At 48.6% G+C, this 20,744-nt stretch overlaps 1 protein-coding gene across 1 annotated transcript in view; it reads left to right on the top strand.

The window, feature by feature from the left end:
* DISC1 (DISC1 scaffold protein) overlaps window positions 1-20,744 on the top strand; it is a 337,105-nt gene that overhangs the window by 49,926 nt on the left and 266,435 nt on the right. Inside the window, 2 exon segments of the mRNA XM_060033786.1 lie at window positions 4,816-5,771; window positions 12,008-12,077. Coding sequence (XP_059889769.1) covers window positions 4,816-5,771; window positions 12,008-12,077 — 1,026 coding nt within the window.

Raw genomic sequence — 20,744 nt, 5'->3', positions numbered from 1 at the left:
TCTCTGAACTATCCGGGAAAGGCGAACTTGCGCTCAGTTGCTCAGTCGCTCAGGCAGGTGTTTGTGCTTAGTGTATCTGATTGGGTTCTGGTTCTTGGAAAACAAGTTAATCCACAGGGATGTGTGGTTTCTTTATGACTCAGAACCTTTGGTTCATCTGAACGTTTTATGAAAGTGTATGCCCCGACCATGACAAACAGGATTAAAATTCCTTCCATGCAAACAGTAAATTCATTCATGTTTCCACTGTGCATTTATACCCAGGTCACATTTCGTAAAGTGTTTGTGTGTTTGCTTTTCTCTAACTATTTTTTGCGTCCCCAGCAGCGGCCTCTCAGCCCCTGTGTTTACACTTCCCGAGGCAGACGTGCTTTCCCCACGGGGCCTTAGAGTCACTGAGGGTCTTGCCCAAGCCCACCTGAGCATTTTGTGTAGATTTTAACTTTGGGGCTTGGTTTTAAGATCTTCTGAGTAAATTCACGAGTATCATTTTTTTTTTAATTGCGTATTTGAGATTTCCTGTTCAAAAATGAGTATGATCTGACCGACGTATATGGATGCCTTCTCTGTATACTAGGAGTTTTGGGGGGAATTGTAAGGACTTCAGGAAGCTTATCAGTAGCGTAAGTTGGGGACAATTTATATACAGCAAAGAAGATAACTGACAGTGCTGGGTTTTAATAAATTGGGGAGAGGAGTGGTGTGGCCTCGTGGTGAAGGCCTGGGAGCTGGGTGATCTGGACGAAGTAGTTGATGGGGAAGGGGCTGGAGGATGGGGGGGGATCTGGAGAGGTGGAGGGAGGGAGTTAGAGGCAGGGCAGACAGGATTCTTGCTGACCTGGCTGGTAACATCGGCTTTCTCCAATTTTTCCCATAAGTTATGTAAGTAGGCACTCCTGGATCCCTTATCCAGACGGTATATGGAAGCTCTTTGACATCTGGGTTTAGTCAAAGCCCCTGTCTTTCACTTCCCTTCAGTCTCAGAGCTCTCTGGGCTGGATGGGGGTGGAGTGGGGATCCCACATAAACAGGGACCTGCAGGTCTGCGCCATGGGAAGGAAGTAAGACACCTGCGCTCCCCTCCCTAGAACCTGTGATGGAGCGTGGGCTGCACGGGATGGAGAAGGTTGCCTGAAGCTTTGTCTCCACCCCAGCCTTTCCGGGGCCAGATGGGCAGAATGGGGCCATCTCTGGGTTTTACAAAGAGCAGAGGGCACGGCTGGTTTCCGGGCCTTCCCTCGTGTTGCCATGATTGACTTCCTGTACCCTCGAATCTCTGTTCCCAGAGCTGACTGCAGCAAGGTGTCAGGAAGGAATCTTCCTCTCGAGCGCTGAATGCGTCATAACCCTTTCTCAAATGCCGGGTGTGTAGGCAGGGCTTGGATTTCAGGTCAGATCGCAGGCAGGATATGTAAGTAATAATTGGTTTCTGGCCAGAGGGACATCATAAACTTCCTCAAAAAATAACAATTAAAAAAAAAGTGGAAAGGGGGACTTTGGTTATGGGGGAACTGGGGTTTTCCCTAGAGATTTCAGAGCAGCTGTGTGCCCCATCTGGGTTTCTTCTGATCGTTCTAGCTCATTCCAGAGGTGCCCTCCGGATCCGACTCTGTCAGCTCCTCCGCCCTCTCTGGAGGGTGAGGATTGATAGCGTGTGACAGTCTTTGTTTCTGAGGTCGCCTTCTGGAAGGCTCACACCCGGAGTGGGGCATGTCTGGAGCACAGGTGGGTTCAGAGGCTGGGCCACCCCCATTCCCGACCGCTGCCTCTCGCTGTGGCCTGACAGCATCTTACCAGAAACTCCTCCCACCCCCAGGAACACGGGCTCCCCTCGGGGAACTGCTTGGCACGGCAGCTGGACCTGGCCTGGGGGGACTTCGGACCCTTAGTTGAGTGGCTTTACGAAGGGCTACTCAGGCCCAAGGGCCCAGAGGCATTTGAAAAGAAATGAAATTTCAAGCAAATTATTTTCCACTTAGCATTGCTTTTTAACTTCAGAAGGGTTATTTGGGTGATTGGACTTGTATGAAAAAATTAGTTAAAAGTCTCTTTAAGCCAAAAGACAATATAGATGTCACAGGACTTCGTTCTCAGGATATGAAATTGCTGGATCGTTTGCCTTTGGTAACTGAAGCCAGAGTTCAGTGTTCTCTACTTTCTTTTGGATTCCTTGTTCTTGAAAAGCTGTTCTGCCGGTTCTCCAGGCAGAGGAGAGTTCATCCTTCTAGGCCTCCCTGCGCCCTGTCCCGAGCCCCTGCAGCTCTGTGCTGACTGCCCCATTGGTGCAGGCGCGAGAGCCCTGAGGGAAAGGACGGGTCTCCTTGGGACCAGAGAGTATGGTGACGCCATTCGGTCTACTCAATTTTTTTTTTTATTGTGGTAAAGTACGTATAACATAGAAGGACCCTCTTAGCCGTCTGTAAGTGTACAGTTCAGTGGCGTTCAGCACATTCGCACCGTCGTGCAGCTGCCACCACCATCCATCCACAGAACCTTCTCGTATCCCCGAACTGAAGCTCTGTCCCCACTGAACACTAACTCCCCCTGCCCCCCCAGCCCACTGCCTGCCTCTGGCCCCTGGCAACCGTCCTTCTGCTTTCTGTCTATGAATTTGACTCCTCTAGGGACCTCAGATAAGCGGAATCAAGCTGTGTTTGTCGTTTTGTGACAGGCTTATTTCACTTAGCATCTTGTCCTCAGGATTGAGGTTCGCCCATGTTGTAGCCGGTGTCGGAATTTCCCTCCCTTGTAGGGCTGAGTAATTTCCCACTACGGATAGACCATGCTTTCTCCATCCATTCATTGAGGGCTACTTGGGTTGCTTCCATATTTGTCTACAGTGAATAATGCCACTAATGAACACGGTGTACAAATATCTCTTTGAGACGTGATTTCAATTCTTTTGGGTATATACCAAGCAGTGGAATTGCCGGGCCGTGTAGTAATTCTATTTTTAATTTTTTGAGGAATTTTAATACTCTTTTCAGCTGTACCATTTTATATTCCCACCTATAGTGCGCACTGGTTTCAATTTTTCCACATTCTTATCAACGCTTGTTATTTTCTCTGTGTGTGTGTGTGTATGTGTGTGTGTTTAGTAGTAGCTAGTAGCCATCCTAGTGAGTGGTCCAATTTGGCCTATTAATGATCCCTCTGTACATTTTCTATGCATTTTCCATATGTCCTTTTCTGATTCCAGCTTTGCATGGAAGAAAAGAAAAATAAATGAAGAAAAAAGAAAATTCTTTCTTCTGACTTTTTGTCATTTCAAGTTGTCATCCTAAGTGATATACTTTGAGGCAAAGGGTACAGAAAGAGCGTGTGTTTGGGGCTCAGATGGGCCCCAGTCTGTCCGTCCGTCCATGCATTCATCCATCCATCTATTCTACCTTCCCTCCATCTATCCATGCATCCATTCATTCATTCACCATTTATCGAGCAACTTAAATGCAGGGCACGATCGTAACACAGTGGTACGCTAGATGCCCAGTGCTGTCTGTTTACCATGACGAGGATGCTGGGAGCATCTGTGTTCTGGGAGGTGGGGAGAGATGCGTGGACCCGCCGGGGAGCTGTACTCCGCTTCCTGCCACAGGCTGTGTGTATGTACGGCCGTGCTTCGTGCTGTCTGCTCCCGCTTTTACCCTCCCCATCCAGTCTCATTTGAGGTGCGGCAGGGCCCCAAAGCGAGAGCACTGCGTGGGCTGAGTCAGGAGACTTTGGCCCTGGTCACTCGGCCACTTGCAGCTTTAATGTCTCTGAGCCTCAGTTTCCTTAATGACGAAAGGAAAGTTATAATTCCCGGTCTGCTTGATTCACATGACTTTGGTAGGGAGCAAAGGAAAATGCGGATGAAGACACATCATGAGTAACGGGGTGCTTTAAAATGTCGAAAGAGTAACTGACGCTTTCATCGCACTTATGAGTGCCAGGCACTGTTCTGAGCTGCCTGCCTCTAGTAACTCGTTTAGTTTAATGCTCACAACCGCCCTAGGAGAGAGGTACTGTGGGTATTTCCACTTTACTGATAAGCAAACTGAGGCACAGAGAGGCTAAGTAACTTGTGGAAGGTCACACAGCCAGCAGTGGCACAACCAGGTTTGCACCGGGCAATGAGTTGCCAGAGCCTGCGCCCTCCAACTGCTGTAGCATCATGCCTCTGACAGGTATCAGCCGTTTTCACTGTTTCTGTCCCTCTCGCATAGCTGGGAAGGGAACACAGCCCCTGGTCTGGAGAGCACAGCGAGCAGGGCCTCCTGTAATTCCCTGTGAGATGAATAGATGGGCATAGATTGTGTCCCTGCCAGCTTTCCACGGTCCGCAGGTGTGCAGGGACGTGGGTAACTCAGACGATGAAACCACACGTACGTGCTAAGAGGAGCCGTGTTAGGTGACTGGATCGCATTTGGGGGAGCGCGCTGGCATTCGGCTGCAGATCGTTTGCCTTCCAGACCGCTCCAGGGTGAAAGTGCTGATACTCCTGAAAGACCACCGGGCAGGAATGCTGGAGGCTCAGAGGAGCTGCCGACGTGCCTGCAATGTGCCCGCTGACGTGTCGGCACAACTCACAGCAGTGCCAGCCGTTCGGCTCAGCAGAGGAGCTGGGATGCTGTGCTGTGTCTGCACGTGCTAGGCGGACGCTTCCCAAGGATAATCAGAGTTTTCACACCAGGTTGGCCCGGGGACCACTGAGCCAGCGTCTCTGACGGATGCCCCGAGGGATGACCTCTGAACCCGGGGATGTTCTCCAGATGCAGTTCCAGCTGAACCAGGGAGATGTGCGTGTTTACGGTGCTGTTTTCTCTTTCTTCCCAGGCAGTGAAGATCGCTTACGACCGGCAGCGTCTTTTCGGAGGAGGCGGCTGGCACGGAGGCCGGGCTACATGAGAAGCGCAGCTGGGCCCCGGATCGGGTTCCTCTCCCCGCCAGTGGGCGCCCTGTTCCGGGCCCAGGGAGGGGCGCGCGGTGAGGAGTCCCACCACGCTGAGTCCAGGGCCGAGCCGTGTGGAGGCCAGTGGCGAGGTCCCTCGGTTGGGAGCCCCGTTCCCAGGAGCACAGCAGCCTTAGCTCTGACCTCCGTGGGCCACCGAGGCCTGGCTCTGGTGGCCGTGAGAGGAAGCCCAGGGCTCCGTGGGACTCAGCCCAGGGCTGGTACCACCCTGCCCAAGAGGCGCCCCGGGGACGCCGGGTGTCCGGGGGAGCTGCCATCCATGGACAGTCACGAGGCCCCAAGCCCTCGCCAGGAAGCAGTCTGGACCAAAAGCTGTCTGTCCCCGGAGGAGGTGAGGGGCACCAGCTGCGGCCTCGGAAGTGGCCCCGAGGCCCCCTCCCCCGCTGCCGGCTCTCAGGATGTCTTCACCTCCAGCTTTAGTTTCATTCGCCTCTCCCTGGGTTCCGCTGGGGAACGGGGAGAAGCAGAAGGCTGCCCGCCATCCAGAGAGGCCGAGGCCCCGCGTCGGAGCCCCGAGGAGACGGAGGCCAAGGCTGCCAGCTTGGACGGAGCCCGCGAGCACCCGCGGGTCCTCTCCTCCCCCTTCGCTCTCAAGGCCCCTCCGGGCCTGGCAGACGCTGCGCAGACCTCGGGGGGCGGCCCCAGGCTGGAGTGTGAGACGCTTCCCTTGTTGGACACGGATGCCACTTCCTCCCGCGCCCCGGACCCCTCGTGGTTGGAGGGCGGCAGCTCGGGGGATGCTCTCCGTTGGGACCCTCTGCTTAGCAAATGCAAGCTGGCACTGTGGCACTGCCTGCAGGGCCAGCAGAGGCGGCTGGAGGTGGGTGTCTCCCCAGCCTGTGGGCTGGTGGTGGTCACGGCTCAGATTAGTTCTGGACAGAGGGCAGGAAACAGCACTTCTGGGCTTGCCCAGCTGCCTGCTGGCAGCTCCCCTGGCTGCTGGCTGCAAAAAGATGTTGCCTCCCTGCTGTCTCTTCTCTTCCAGCTTGAACTCGAATCTGTTCTCATTTTCTCTGTCCCTTAGATGCTTAGGTTCGTTGCCTGTTGGGCTGCAGGTCCTCCGCAGTATCTAGCCTGAGCGATGCAGGGTTAGCTCAGCTGAGCTTTGCTTTGAAACAGGGGCTTGGGGCCAGGGAACAGGGGAGATGCAGCTGGCTGGTGTGTGGACAGGGTAGAGGGATATAAACACAGTGTTGCTCTGAACTGGCGGCGAACCAGAGCTGCTTCTGCGTTTACAGCACTCATGTTGTGCTGTAGCCGTGGGAGCTCCTGACGTAGAGCCGGGACACTTTGTTTCTGGTTGCTAAACCTCTCAGCCCCTCAGTTTCCTTATTTAGAGCCGATAACACCACACGGGATTGTTCTGTGGTTCAAGTGGGAATGTAAGTGCTTTGGAAATTGGGACAGGACGTAGAGATGTCGGTCCTAGCATCATGATGTTGCTGTCCACGCAGTTATCTGAGGGGTGGGTACACCTGGGAGTAGGCAGGGGTGTTCTACGCCGAAGAGTTCCCAGAGAAACCCGGGCGGAGATGCTTTGTGGGGACCCATTGGCTCGTCCTGTTGAAAGACTGTTTCCCTTCTGGGGTGTGTGCACGAGTATGTGTGTGCGTGTGTATGCGTGCATGTGTATGCGCGCGCGTGTGTGGCATGTGTACACGTAAGCAGGGAAGTAGAGCCCATCTCATCAGGATTTGGAAGGAGTACCTGAAAGTGTGAGGCTCAGGTTCATTCCCAGCAGCTGATCTCACTCACCCTCGATCCCTTACCTGTGGCCTGATGTTCCTGGCCCCGTCCCTGTTTGTGCTGTCCCAGTCCAGCCATCGATTTGTCACCCAGGGAGACAGTGCAGCTGGGCCAGCGTGGGGGTCTCTGTTCCCAGGTGATGTGTGGAATCTTTGAGCCAGATGGGTTCCGAACTGATGCCACTGTCTTCCCCACCAAACCCGCTCTAACGGGCCTCGCTGTCGATCTGTAATTGTCGATTTGAGTTAATACAATCCATCCAGCTCCTGAGAGGAGCTGCAGCCTCTTCGACACCTCCCTCCACCTTGCTGCCCACCTCTGCTCCACCTCCAAGCTAACCCGCTCTCGCGGTCACGGCCACGGCCCCTGCCTGGTTCAAAGCCTTATCTTGCACTTGGGTCCTGCAACAGGTTCCTGATGTAGTTACCTTCCTCCAGTGTCTCTCTTCCCCCGTTCATCCTCCGCGTGGCCAGCAGCGTTATCTTTGGGAACACTGCTGGGATGGCGTCATTCTTTGGCTTAAAGCCTTGGGTGGTTGGTTGCTTCTCTCGGACGGTCTCCAAATTCCTCATCCTCACAATTGAGACCTTTCCCGACCTGCTCCAGCTGCCTGGCTATCCAGATGCCTTACTGCTGCCGGCTCAGCCACGGGGGGCTGCTTCCTGTTCCCGTGCCTCTGGCCTCTGCCTGGAATGACCTTCCTGCACTGTGCCACCTGCCCAGCTCTCCTTTTCCCTTCTGGTGTGACTTCAAAGCCACTTCCATGTGAGACCTCTCTTACCGCCCGAGACCAAATGATTCCCTCCATTCTCTTCCGTTCCCACAGCCCTTTGCACGTGCCCCGTTACAGCACTCGTCACGTCAATAATCCTTTGTTTGGCGTCCAAGTTCCTCACTTGACCATGAGCTCCTTGGCTACAGGTCACTTTGCTGAGACATTTTTGGATGCCTGATGCCTCACATACTGCCTGGTGCTTGATTAACTTTTAGTTTTAGTGAAATAATTTATCTTGCTAAGATGGGACACAGGTATCTAATTGATAGATTTCTTGGATTGACTGTCAGAGGCATAAGGAGAGATGCTGAGAGCTGCACATACAAGGATCCAGACACTCAGTGGAGGTTTGCACCATTGTGCTTTTCAGACTCTAAATGCCAATTTCCAACACTTTAGTTCTGTGAGCTTTAAAAAAAAAATCTCGGCAACATACCTGCATTTCTCTGTTTCAAAAATCCAAGTTTTGACCCAAGTCAAGCAAAAGTAGAATGCGGTTATAAAGACTAGCTTCCCTACCTCCCAAATAACTAAACAAACAGAAACTTGCCTGGCAATGGGTCCGCTGCAGTCAGTTCACGAGATCCGGCCCCCTGGGTTTTGGCGGTACCAATAGTTTTTCCCTTCCTTTTAACTCTTCTTACCTAGATGTAGATCGTGTCCTCCTGTGAACCTAGGAGTTTTGGTAAATTGGAGTCTGTGAAACCCTGAGTAGATGTGCTCTCTGGGGGCCCAGCTGTGCCACGGGTTCACCATGCCAGTCTCTGCACTACGGAGACACTGGGGGGCCTGGGAGCTGGAATTCCAGGGTCTGTGGCTGGGGAGAACCACCTTGACTCACCTTTTGGATTTCATGATTTTTAGTTTTGAAAAGAAATAAAACCTACCCTAGCTATAGCTCTTCTTTTCTCCTTGATAGCCCACATGCAGCTTTTCAAAATGAATAATTGGTCATAACCCACTGCAGAGTTATTTTGTGGGGTCTTGGTTACTGCTGGGTCACCCGTGGGCTCGCACTCCTGGCAGGCTGGTGGGACTGCCTGGGTGGTAGCCCGGCGCTTTCCTTTCCTTGCTGTGTGACCTGAGGTCATTTGCTTCACTGTTCTGCACCTCAAGATGCTCTTGTAGAGGGTGGAGGTAACCACAGCCCCTACCTCATTAGATGGTCGTGAGGATTAAGTGCCTGTCCATGTGCAGGGCTTCAGACCGGTTCTGGTACCTAGCAAGAAACCAGAATATTGCTCATTATTAACATTAGAGAAATAGCTCAGATTAGGAGAATTTGAATTCTAATTTGAAATAATTCAAATTTGAATTCTCCTAATTCAAATTAGGAGAATTTGAATTCAAAAAAGAATTCAGTCGTCTCCCCACAGTTCAAATTAAACTCGTATCTTGTCTCGAATGGTAGGCTCTGGACCCAGTTTATCTGTTGTTTAAGTATCTTTGTTTATGGTCATCCAGCACCTGGACGGCGAGAAACATGATGCTGTTTCCAGTGATTTGAATGTCTGATGTGTGGAAGAGGGATGACCTTGCTTCAGGGCGGTGGGAGTAACAGAAGGGACTCGGGCCAGGGTGTAGGACTAACAGGAAGGCAGATTTTGCTTCAGGTGGAGGAAGAGGTGGAGTTGTGTGTGATGAGGGAGACCTTGCTTTTTCCATCATGTTTGTGCGGAGACCCCAGATTGCTCATTTGGGCTACAGGACTGGGGAGAGGGTTGGGCTCTTCCAAAAGATCCCTTGGAAGATGGGGATTCTAGTGTACCTTTCAGATATTATATTCTCCTTCCTTCACCCCCTTTCCCCTCTCCTGAAGTAAAAATGCAAATCTCAGGAATTTGAGTTTTAGCTCCTTTTAAATACAGTCCATCCTCCGTATTCGCGGATTCTGTATTTGGGAATTCACTTACTTGCTCAGATTTATCGAAGACCAAAGTCAGTGCTCACGGTGCTTTGCTGGTCGTTTGTGGACATGGACAGAATGGCTAAAAATTTGAGCCACCCGACATGCAGTTTCTAGTTGAGGTCTTGTTTCAGCTCAGACTGTAAACTAGTGTCCGTTTGGTGGACTATTTTTTTTTTCACATCTTTATTGGAGTACAGTTGCATTACAGTGGTGTGTTAGTTTCTGCTGTACAACAAAGTGAATCAGCTATACGTATACATATATCCCCATATCTCCTCCCTCTTGCGTCTCCCTCCCTCCCACCCTCCCTATCCCACCCCTCTAGGTGGTCACAAAGCACCGAGCTGATCTCCCTGTGCTATGCGGCTGCTTCCCACTAGCTATTTTACGTTTGGTAGTGTATATATGTCCATGCCACTCTCTCACTTTGTCCCAGCTTGCCCTTCCCCCTCCTCGTGTCCTCAAGTCCCTTCTCTATGTCTGCGTCTGTATTCCTGTCCTGCCACTAGGTTCATCAGTACCGCTTTTTTAGATTCTGTGTATATGCGTTAGCATACCATATTTGTTTTTCTCTTTCTGGCTTACTTCACTCTGTATGACAGACTCTACGTCCATCCACCTCACTACAAATAACTCAATTTCTTTCCTTTTTTGGCTGAGTAATATTCCATTGTATATATGTGCCACATCTTCTTTATCCATTCATCTGTCGATGGACACTTAGGTTGCTTCCATGTCCTGGCTATTGTAAATAGTGCTGCAATGAACACTGGTACATGACTCTTTTTGAATCATGGTTTTCTCTGGGTATATGCCCAGTAGTGGGATTGCTGGGTCATATGGTAGTTCTATTTTTAGTTTTTTTTTTTTTCTTCTATTTTTAGTTTTTTAAGGAACCTCTATACTGTTCTCCATAGTGGCTGTATCAGTTTACATTCTCACCAACAGTGCAGGAGGGTTCCCTTTTCTCTGGTGGCCTTTTTTTTTCACATTTGGTATAAAGTTTTTTTTAAAAAATTGTTTTTATTGGAGTCTAGTTGATTTACAATTTCATGTTAGTTTCAGGTGAGCAGCAAAGTGATTCCGGTTTTTTCTTTTTTTGGTTTTTTTTTGTGGTACGCGGGCCTCTCCCACTGCGGAGCACAGGCTTTGGACGTGCAGGCTCAGCGACCATGGCTCACGGGCCCAGCCGCTCCGTGGCATGTGGGATCCTCCCGGACCAGGGCTGAAAAACCATGTCCCCTGCATTGGCAGGCGGATTCTTAACCACTGCACCACCAGGGAAGCCCCGAAATCAGACCTTTTAAATGTTTAAACTTCATGTTTCTTGGTCCCACATTCCTCATTACCCCTCTGACCTCACTTCCTACAATTTCCCCTTTAACCAAGCCTTTCCAGGCCCGGTGGCCTCCTGCTCTGCTTTGCTGAGCCCAGAGCACTAATGCCCGGAGCCTTTGTGCCAGCTCCTCTCTCTCTCGGAACGTGTTTCTCCCGGAGAGCCTCACGGGTCACTCCCTAACCACGTATATGCATCTTTGCTCAGATGTCACCTTCTCAATGAGATTTTACTGACAATCGCAACCCCACTGTCTGCCAGCATTCCTGACCCCCCGACGTGGTTCGACTTTTTCCTTCTTCCATAACGCTAATCCATTTCTAAGGCTCCATAAAACTTACTTATTATGTTTATTTTTTTTGCCTTCCTACACGAAATTGTAAAGCTAGAGGGCTAAGAATTTCGTGCCGTTATCTGCAACCCCTCAAACAATGCCTGACACTTAGAGTAAATATTTGTTCGATGGCTCGGATCTTGTGCGTAAGTACAAGTACAGGTGACGACGGCCAGAGAGAGGAAGGACTTTACACATGGACTGGTGGGGGTGACACCTGAGCCAGGTGTGGAAGGCGAGGTAGGTGTGAGCTGGCGAAGGATGGGAGGAAGCAGGTTTTCAGGGAGCAAGCTTAAATCCACTCATCCATAGGCTAAGACTCTCCCTGCAGAAAATCCCGGGGCCTCCTGTTGAGAAGAGAAATAATTACAAATGAACACGTTGGTGATTCTCAGACAAGTGATGGGATCGTTGAGTCCACGTGCATGTTAAGTCAGACAGTGCCCTTTTCTGTAATGGAAGGGGTGTGAACCATAGGACATCTTTGGTAAAGTCCTTCTTTTCATTCTTGCCACGCCCTCAGGACACGCTGTCGAGTTGAAGTTCATGCTTTTCTTCTCTTGGTCTCTCTTCTAACGTTGGTGTGTTTACTTCCACAATTTTAATGTGGTGTTTTGAACAGGAACCATTTGGTCAGGTCAGGAAATTAGTATTCCTTTTTGTTATGCATTTTTCACACAGGTAAGGGTACAGCGTGATGTTTTTGTTTAAAATAACATTCTAACTCTTTTTGTGGATTTTATGCTCCAATTACACTTTTTCTCTGTATAACTTTTTTTGGAGAAACAAATGCCTCTGGCATCGAGAAAACGTACATTTGTGGTTCTTTTTTTAAAGGAGAATAAAGTGGTTCGGCTTCGAAATAGTTTCTAAGCGTTCTTAGCTTTAGCAAAATAAGTTTGCGTGAATGCGATTGTAATTTGGTTTTCATTTTTTCCCCCTTCAAACCAACATAGGTAAAATCCTTAAGATTAAAGCTTCAGAAACTTCAAGAAAAAGCGGTTGAGGAAGATGATTATGATAAGGGTGAGTTTTACTTTGCTTATTGATTTTCTTCCTTTTTTCCATAATGTCCAATTTCTCTTTCCCGCCTTACTTACCCCTATCCTCCACACCCCAGATGAATCACGTACTCTGTTCCTTTGATCACCTCCACTCAGTAACAGTTGACTATTTTCCAACACTGTTATTTTGTGGATTTCGAAGCACTTGATGAGCAATAATCCTTTGGGTCCTAAGTATAACTTTATTGATTGTCCAGAAACACTCTGAGTACAGGCACAATATAAGTTATATTAACTCATCATCTATCTGCCTAAGGTGTGATATACCTAAATGTATTCACGCATCAGAAAATGTTTGTTGAGCACCTACTGTGTGCTCGGCACTGTGGAAGGAATAGGAGAGTGAGGTGGACACAGTATCTGACCTTGGGATGCCTGTGGGTATGAGCCCTCCTGGAGCTTTCTGACTTCATGGTCTCGGGGACCAGGTGTAGGAGATGGAATGAGCTCAAGAGATGATGCCAGGCTGTGCCAGTGGGCACGAATGTATCCAAATGCCCGTGTAGATGGCCTGAAGTAGCCAAGCTGGAAAGGAGAAGTCATAATATGACGACGGAAGAGCTGGTCAGAAGCCCGAAAAAACAGAATGAGACACCCAAACAGGAGTTGGGTCATAGCAGACGAGGGCAGTCATGGCAGCCGAGGGGACACAGGGTGCGCTGTGTTCAAGGGAAGGTCGCAGGTATGGTTGGCTTGGGAAGGATCTTAAGGACGCAGGTGCCGACTGCAATATCTCACACCCATGTCTGCTGGGTCAGGGGAAAAGAGAGGGCCTAAAAGGACTCCCAGCTTCCCCCAGCCACTCATGAACTTGAGGTAGACTGCCGGTGATAACCAAGCTTAGCACACCGACGTTTGGTCTGGAAATGCTGTAGATCTAAGGGTCCCCAGGAAGCTGGGTAGCCTTGAGCTTGGTCTTCAACCTCATGGGCCCATATTCTGGTTTCCCAGGGGATTTGCCACAGACCATTAGGAAATGGGACGCTACAGGAATGGGGTGAGCGACTTCCACAAGGAGGGTGCAAATGCTATTCTAGGAGACATCCGGAGCTCTTGCTGTCTGGAGTCCTCATACACCATTGGAGTGGGGCGTAGAGAGTGATGGGGGGTGGGAGGAAGGAGAGGAATTTGGGGATGGAGGCGGAACTCTGTAAACTCTGCCACTTCTCTTTGACAGGCCGTTTCGATTTCAGAATGAGGCCAGATGGAGGGTGAGGGGTGCGGGAGAGGAAGCAGGTCCGAGGCTTGGGGAAGTAGCCCGTTCCCCCCGCCCAGCTGTAGACCAAGAGCAGATGAGCTGTTCCTGGACCAGGGTGCCCCTGGGGGCTTCTGTCTCCGGAAGACAATTACACCTAGGTTTTGAGGCTCCCAGCTGTGGCGCACGTTTATTTTCTCTTCCACGGGCTGAGTCTTTGTTCCTTTAACAACACGGCTCTCTCTGTAACACACAAAGCTTCTGACACAGGTGGAAAACCACGCCCTCTTTTTCTGATCAAGAAAAACTTGGACATTCTGGACGTGGTTCTCTCGACGGGCTTCATGAAATGAAGGCCTCACTTCTTTAGTCTTTTCTCCAAATGTCTCTGAAACCCCTCAGGGGACGAGGTTGAACGGGACACACCTCACAGGGAAGCTAAAAGAATAAAGGCACCTTCATCCAGTGTTTCTGCCTATCGTTTTTCCTTGTTTGTATGTCACTGTGTACCGAAGGAAAAGTTTTGGGGTAGGCCCAGCATTCTGTACTTTCCCAAGCCTTCCAGGTGATTGGGGTGCATGTTGACATTTGGGCAAACGCTGGTGTAGGACTTCCCTCCATGGAGAATCAGGCCTGTGGTACAGTGGCCAGCTGAGTCCGGCAGGTGGGGTTCAGTCCATGGGCCTTGTCCCTCCTGGTGGAGGTGGCAGTGTATCTAGGCCCTAAGGGGTGAGTAGGATATGCTGGAAGGGCATTTTACAGAAGGGCCAGGAGCTGGAAGAGCCACCACTGCTCTAAGCCCCCATCCCAAAGTCTGCGTGCCTTGAAAGGAGATTTGAAACGGGCTGTTGTCTGAAATGGATCGCTGCAGGGCCCAGTGCATGGGCATGGGCTGGCACATAGTAGGTGATCAATAAATTCTCGTAAACTGATCGCTATGGCATTAGGGAAGCTTGGACAGCGTTGAGGTGGAGAGCTTGTTGTCACGAGATTCGTTGAGATAGGATTTGAATACAATTTCCTTTCTCCTCTAGCTTATGCAGGGTTACTAATAAACATTTTCAGAGTTGCTGAGAATTTCTTGCCACTCAGCATTTAGTCTTCGTGTGGGCTCCCTTCTTTTTCTGTTAGCAGCAGCTGTGCAGCTGTGCTCTGTCTCTGGGGACGGCGTCTGCCGGTGTCCATGAGGTTAGCCAGTAGCCTCTAGAGGGTGACCTTATCCCCTTGGTTTTTTTTTGCTTTTCTCTCTTTCTTTCTAGATTCACTCATAAAAATGGCTTTGTGTTCCAGAGCAAGGAGCCATAAGCCCAGAATAGGAAGTTCCGTGTTTTATCTCATTAAAGGGCTGGCAGAGTTACCCGCTGATGCCTTGTGGGGAAACCTTCTCAGGCCTCTAATACACCTCTCCCTCACTAGGGAAGGAAGATTAATATTTCCTTATATTCTTGCATAAAGCTGGGAGGGCTTGGGAGAGAAAGAATGTTGCTATTTGGTATGTGCTTAGGGTCTTTCTCCTAGAGGCTCAAAATGCTTCAGCGCATTACTGCTTATCCCATGTCCACTGGGGGGCAAGGATGAGACCTCAGAGTCCCACAGTGGGAGACACTGCTGTCCAGAGATGGGGGAGGAGCGACCAGGGTCTGTGATGTGCTGGGAGGGAGAAAAGCAGAGCGTGGACCATGATTTTCTTTCTTTCTTTCCCTCCCTCCCTCCCTTCCTTTCTTTCACCTTAAAACAATTTTTTTTAATCTTTTTTTTTAAACTTTTAATTTTATGTCGGAGTAGAGCCGATTAACAACGTTTTGATAGTCTCAGGTGCACAGCAAAGTGACTTAGCCATACACAAACGTGTATCTAGTCTCCTCCAAACTGCCCTCCCATCCAGGCTGCCACATAACATTGAGCAGAGTTCCCTCTGCTATACGGTAGGTCCTTGTTGGTTATCCATTTTATTGAATAAATATAGCAGTATGTGCCTGTCAATCCCAAACTCCCTAACCATCCCTTCCCTCCACCCTTCCCTGCTGGTTGCCGTAAATTCATTCTCTAAGTCTGTGATGGACCACGGATTTCAATATGGTTACTGTCCTAGCTGTTCCTGCGTGGATCTGTGGCCTCTCACACGCCCTGGCCTCCCGTGTCCCCCAGTGACCGTGTCCGCTACCCGCGTCGCAGAGCTGGCCTTCCTGCTTGTCTGGACTTTCCTTCTTGGAGTGAAGAATGGCCAGCACTGCCTTCCTTTCTCTCTCCTTGTCTCAACCAACAGTCATTGTGACAGAATTCTAGCACAATAAAAATGTGAGGCATCGAGAGAAAAATGATCACAGCAGAGGCCAAGCATGAAACTGCTAGAAAGCGGCCGGTTCTTGTCTAAGTTGCCATCATTTTCTTTTTTTTTCTGAATCTTTCTTTAGCAAGATTTCTCTATCCACAGTGGCTCTTCGGTGAGTGTGCAGATTATCGAAGCCAACACCCCTTTCTTTCACGGGGACCCCACTCTGAATGTCCTCCCGGGGCTTCCTGAAGTTTAATGCCTTCTCGTCTCAGAACTCAGACGTGACTGAGACAGCGAAAACCCCCGGATTCCTTTTCACTGCATTTCATCCGAGCCTAGGAAGCAGAAGACAAGCTTGAGTAGAATCTGGTCATTTTTATACCCGCAGGACAGCAGAGTCTGTGGGAGGCGGGTACCATGCTGGGGTCCCCAGAGCAGAAATGTGACTCTCGGCAGCCTGTACTGTTTTTTGTGTTCTGACTTGAAAAGAGCTGCCCTGAACTCTGATGTGAATGTGGGTGCAGCGTCTGTCCGCAGCCTCCTGCCCACACCGTTCCCTCCTCTCCCCACCTCCCAGGGTCTGGAAACATCATCCTTCTGGCACGTTATCCACAGGGCTTACCCTCCGTTGCTCTGAGGGGTGCTTGTAATGTCTCCCCTTGTCCTGGGATGACAGGGCTTCCATTAAACACACAAACAGAAGCTCAAATCTCAAGTAGGTGTTACTCAACTGATTGCATCCTTATCACTTGTGAAAAATGCCACAAGAAACATGCAAGTCACCATCAACTGAGACCTTGGCCAGTTCCCGGGAGGAGGTGTCACCACCCTCGTTGTCAGACGAGGCCATGGGAGCTGCTCAGAGAGAACCAGCGTGTGCTCCGGCCGTCCTTCTGCTTGGCCTCCGGCCTCGCTGGGTCTAAAGCCTCTTGCATCCCAACGTGGAAAACAGCTCTGTAGGAGCTGTGGGGATAAAACCTAGCTAGGAGGGTTTTGGATTCTGGAAACGCTTATTTATGTGACCACTAGGGAAGGGACGGATGAGGGCTCCACGCTGGGGATGCATCAGGAAAACGGTCCGTGATTTTCTCGAAAACCATTAGGTTATTAGGAGCCGAGCACTCGTGTTAACTCAGTGCTGGTCTCTAGCATCATTCTCACAAGAAGGAAAGCTTGTGTGTCTGCCTCCTATTTTAGGTAAAAATTGAAAAGTTGGGAGACAGGCGACACGTAAAAACAAACGCCGCAGAACGAGCATATGTACAGTATGCCATTTACGTCCCTTGGTTGCATTGTCTTTGGGTCTTTTCCTCTTTACAGGAGAATCTCTGATTCTGTGAGCTAAGGGCGGAGATCTCAGCCAATGGTGGCTTTTAGCATCACCGTGTGTGCAGGTTTGTGTGCTGGCATTTTTCACGCGTGCTAAGGGTGTGCAGTCATGTAACACCTACTTGGGATTGGAGCTGGATAAACCCAGAGGGCTTCTCCACATATGGTATCGATCCCTTTCATTTGTAGCAGATTAAAGCATGATTTCAGCGTGATGCCGTTTCTTCCCCGTGTTCCAGCTGGGCTCTTTCTGCGTTGGTGTTAAGTGTGGGATGCTAGACCCCCTGGTGCTCTGGGGGTAGGAGCACAGGGGAGCGGATGTCCCTCTTCATGACCGCATCACAGGTCTCTGGTTGGCCTCTGCTTTGCTTCCGCAGTCGTGAGGAAATTGGTCTGCCCTGCGAGGATCACGTGGAGTGTGGTCACGGTCATTATTCGTGATGAAACCTGACAGCTCCAAGTTAGCCGTGCTGCTGAATACCAAACACCAAGACAAAAAAAAAATCTCTTTTTCCTCCTCCTCTGTCTAATTAGTTGGAACTTGGACACACTTTCTTGCGGGCTGAACTGCAGCACTTTTTAAACTGGTGTTAGTAGGTGGTTGTGTTGATAGTGGACACGTCTTCCTCTCTCTCTGTGTACCTGCCTGAGGCTCTGCAGGTGACACCAGTCTCTCAAGCTGGAGAGTCTGTGATGCAGCAGAACGGCAGGCAGGAAGTTCCTCCTGTGCTGAAGCTGCTCCCACAGGTTTTCTGTGTTCCTGCCTCTCTCCTAGAGTGGCTGACAGGCTGGCTGGGATCCCAGGACAACAGGCTCACCTGCGGGAATGCTCCATCTGGGTCCAAGGAGCTCAGCTGCTCTACAGGTGGCCATACAGGACAAGGCAGTGACTTAGATGATCTGGGGCCAGCTCACTGGGGTACAGTGATCACCACTCCTGTAAGGGCGTTCAGGACTGTAGAAATGTCAACAATTGCACTTTTTCAAGTGAAATTGAAACTTCAGCTGTTTTCAAGGAGCATTTCCCTTCTGTCTGCCAACTGTGAAGTAGCCAACACACCTGGAAGGGATGTGTCTGTGACTGGGGCCAAAGCCTAAACAGGACTGAATCTTCCCCCTACAATGATTTCAGGTCCAAACTCTGTTTTCAGTACAGATGGTTGACTTTCCTTTAGCAGGAGGAATGTGCTAGTTGCTTGGGCTGCCATAACAAAGCACCACAAGACTGGGCGGCTTAAACAACAGACATTTACTTCTCACAGTTCTAGAGGCCAGAAGTCCAAGATCAAGGTGTGGGCAGGGTTGGTTCCTTCTGAGGCCTCTCTCCTTGGTGTGTAGATGGCCGTCTTCTGCCTGTGTCCTCACATGGTCTTCCCTTTGTATGTGTCTCTGTCCTAATCTCTTCCTCTTATAAGGACACCAGTCATATTAGAGTAAGGCCCACCCTAATGACTTCATTTTATGTAAGACCCTGTCTCTAAATACAGCCACATTCTGAGGTCTTGGAGGTTAGGATTTCAAAATATAAATTTTGGGAGCATACAATTAAGCCCATAATGAGAGGCCTAATGGACTTAGGGCAGAGTTAAATACTAAACACATACAGGTATTTCTACAAACGTTTGAATACTTTGGTTTGACCACTCTGTGGTCACGTGTAGACATTTGATAGAAAAGTTTAAAAAAAGGGGAAATTCTGTGACTTGAGTAAGTGGGTTGACTATTCCTTTCCCTGCGCACAAAGGAGCCTGGCTGTTACTGGCATCTTGTTTTGTCCAAAACTCCACAGCAAGTTAAGAGCAGAGCCTGGCTCTTAAGCCAGTACATCACTCTTTCATATGAACAACTATTTACTGAATATTTGCCAGGTTTTCCAGGCTGTGGTGAACCAACAGGTGTGTAAGAGATGACCTCCCTTCAAGGAATGTTAGCTTAGTTGGGATAAACAATATGTATATAAATATGTGAAAGTTCAGTTAACATTAGAATTGGTTTTTTTTGTTTTGTTTTGTTTTTGCATGAGGACCTCTGCTTTCAAGAGGAAGAGACCCAATTTAAACTAGTGCCAGAAGAAAAGAGGATGGGATGACTGGGGTCAGGGGATCAAGGGTGTTAGGACCCTCACTTTTCTCTCTGTTGTTTGACTTATTCTCTCAAAACACTTGTTTCACTTATCTGTTGCTTCATGTGGTAGGCTGAAACATGGACCCCTCTAAAAGACAGCCACATCTTAGTCCCTGGAATTTGTAGGTATTACCTTATTTGGAAAAGGGTTTTTGCAGATATGATTAAGTTAAAGATCTTGAGATGAGGAGATTATCCTGGATTATTTGGGTGGGCCTTAAATGCCATAACATGTGTCCTAATGAGAGTGAGGCAGAGGGAGATTAGACAAACAGAAGATGAGGAGGTGATGTGACCACAAGCCAAGGAATGCTGGCTGTTGCTGGAAGTTGGAAGAGGCAAAAATAATTTGAAAAAGTACCTAAACAGATGGACCACTACAGCTTTCAACCATAAAAAGGCCCCGCAAACCCAGAAAACCGTGGGGAAGGAGAAGAAGCTAATTTCTAGAGTTACCACATTATTTAATATGTTACTAAATATTTAAATGTCTAATTTTCAACAAAATATCAAAAGGCATACAAAGAAATAGGAATACATGGCCCATTGAAAGAGATAAAATAAATGGACAGAAACCATTCCTGAGGAAGCCCAGGGATTGGATTTGTTAGCTAAAAATTTAAAGCAGTTATCGTAATGATGTCCAAAGAGCTAAAGGAAACATGGACATAGAACTAAAGGAAATCAGAAAAATGATGTACAAACAAAATGAGGATATCAGTAAAGAGATAGGTATTACGACAAGGAATGAAATAAATTCTGGAGCGGAAGAGTATAATAAAATGGATATTCACTCGATAGGTTCGACAGAAGAGTTGACCAGGCAGAAGAATGAATCAGCAAACTTGAAGATACAGCAATTGAAATTTTTAAGTCTGAGGAGTGGAAAGAATAAAGAATGGAAAAAATTGAAGGTAGCCCAAGAGACTTCTGTGACATCATCAAGCAGAGCAACATATACCTATGGGAGTCCCAGAAGAAGAGAGAAAAGAGCAGAAGAATATTTGAAAAGATAATGGCTGCACACTACCTAAATTAGATGAAAGACATTAATCTAAAAATTCAAGAACTAAATGAATAACAAGTAAGATAAACTCAAAGAGACCCACATGGGGACACATGATAATCAAATTGTCAAAAGCCAAAAACAGAATCTTGAAAGCAGCAAGAGAGAAGCAACTCATCACATACAAGTGATCCTCCATAAAACTGACAGCAATTTTCTCATCAGAAACCATGGAAACCAGAAGGCAGTGGGAAGATACATTTAACATGTGGAAAGAAAAGAATTCGTCAATCAGGAATTCTATATCCAGCAAAACTGTTCTTTAAAAAAATGAGGGAGATATTAAGACATTCCCAGATATTAAAAGCTAAAGGGGTTCTTTACCACTAGACCTGCCCTGCAAGAAATGCTAATGTGAATCCTTCAGGTTGCAGTAAAAGGACACTAGACAGTAACTTAAAGCCATATGAAGAAATAAAGAATACAATCACGGCAAATACATGGGCAAATATAAAAACTAGTATTATTGTATTTTTGGTTTATAACTCCACTTTTTATTTTCTACATGATTTAAAAGACAATGCATAACATCTATAATTTATAAAATTCTAAATTATGTTATTATAAAATTATAAATCTATTTAAAAGGATGTAATTTGTGACAATAATAATGCAGAGGGGGAGCATGGAACCGTATAGG

The sequence above is a fragment of the Delphinus delphis genome, chromosome 16, assembly GCF_949987515.2.
Source record: "Delphinus delphis chromosome 16, mDelDel1.2, whole genome shotgun sequence".
NCBI lineage: Eukaryota > Metazoa > Chordata > Mammalia > Artiodactyla > Delphinidae > Delphinus > Delphinus delphis.
This window is presented reverse-complemented; position numbering and strand designations above follow the sequence as displayed.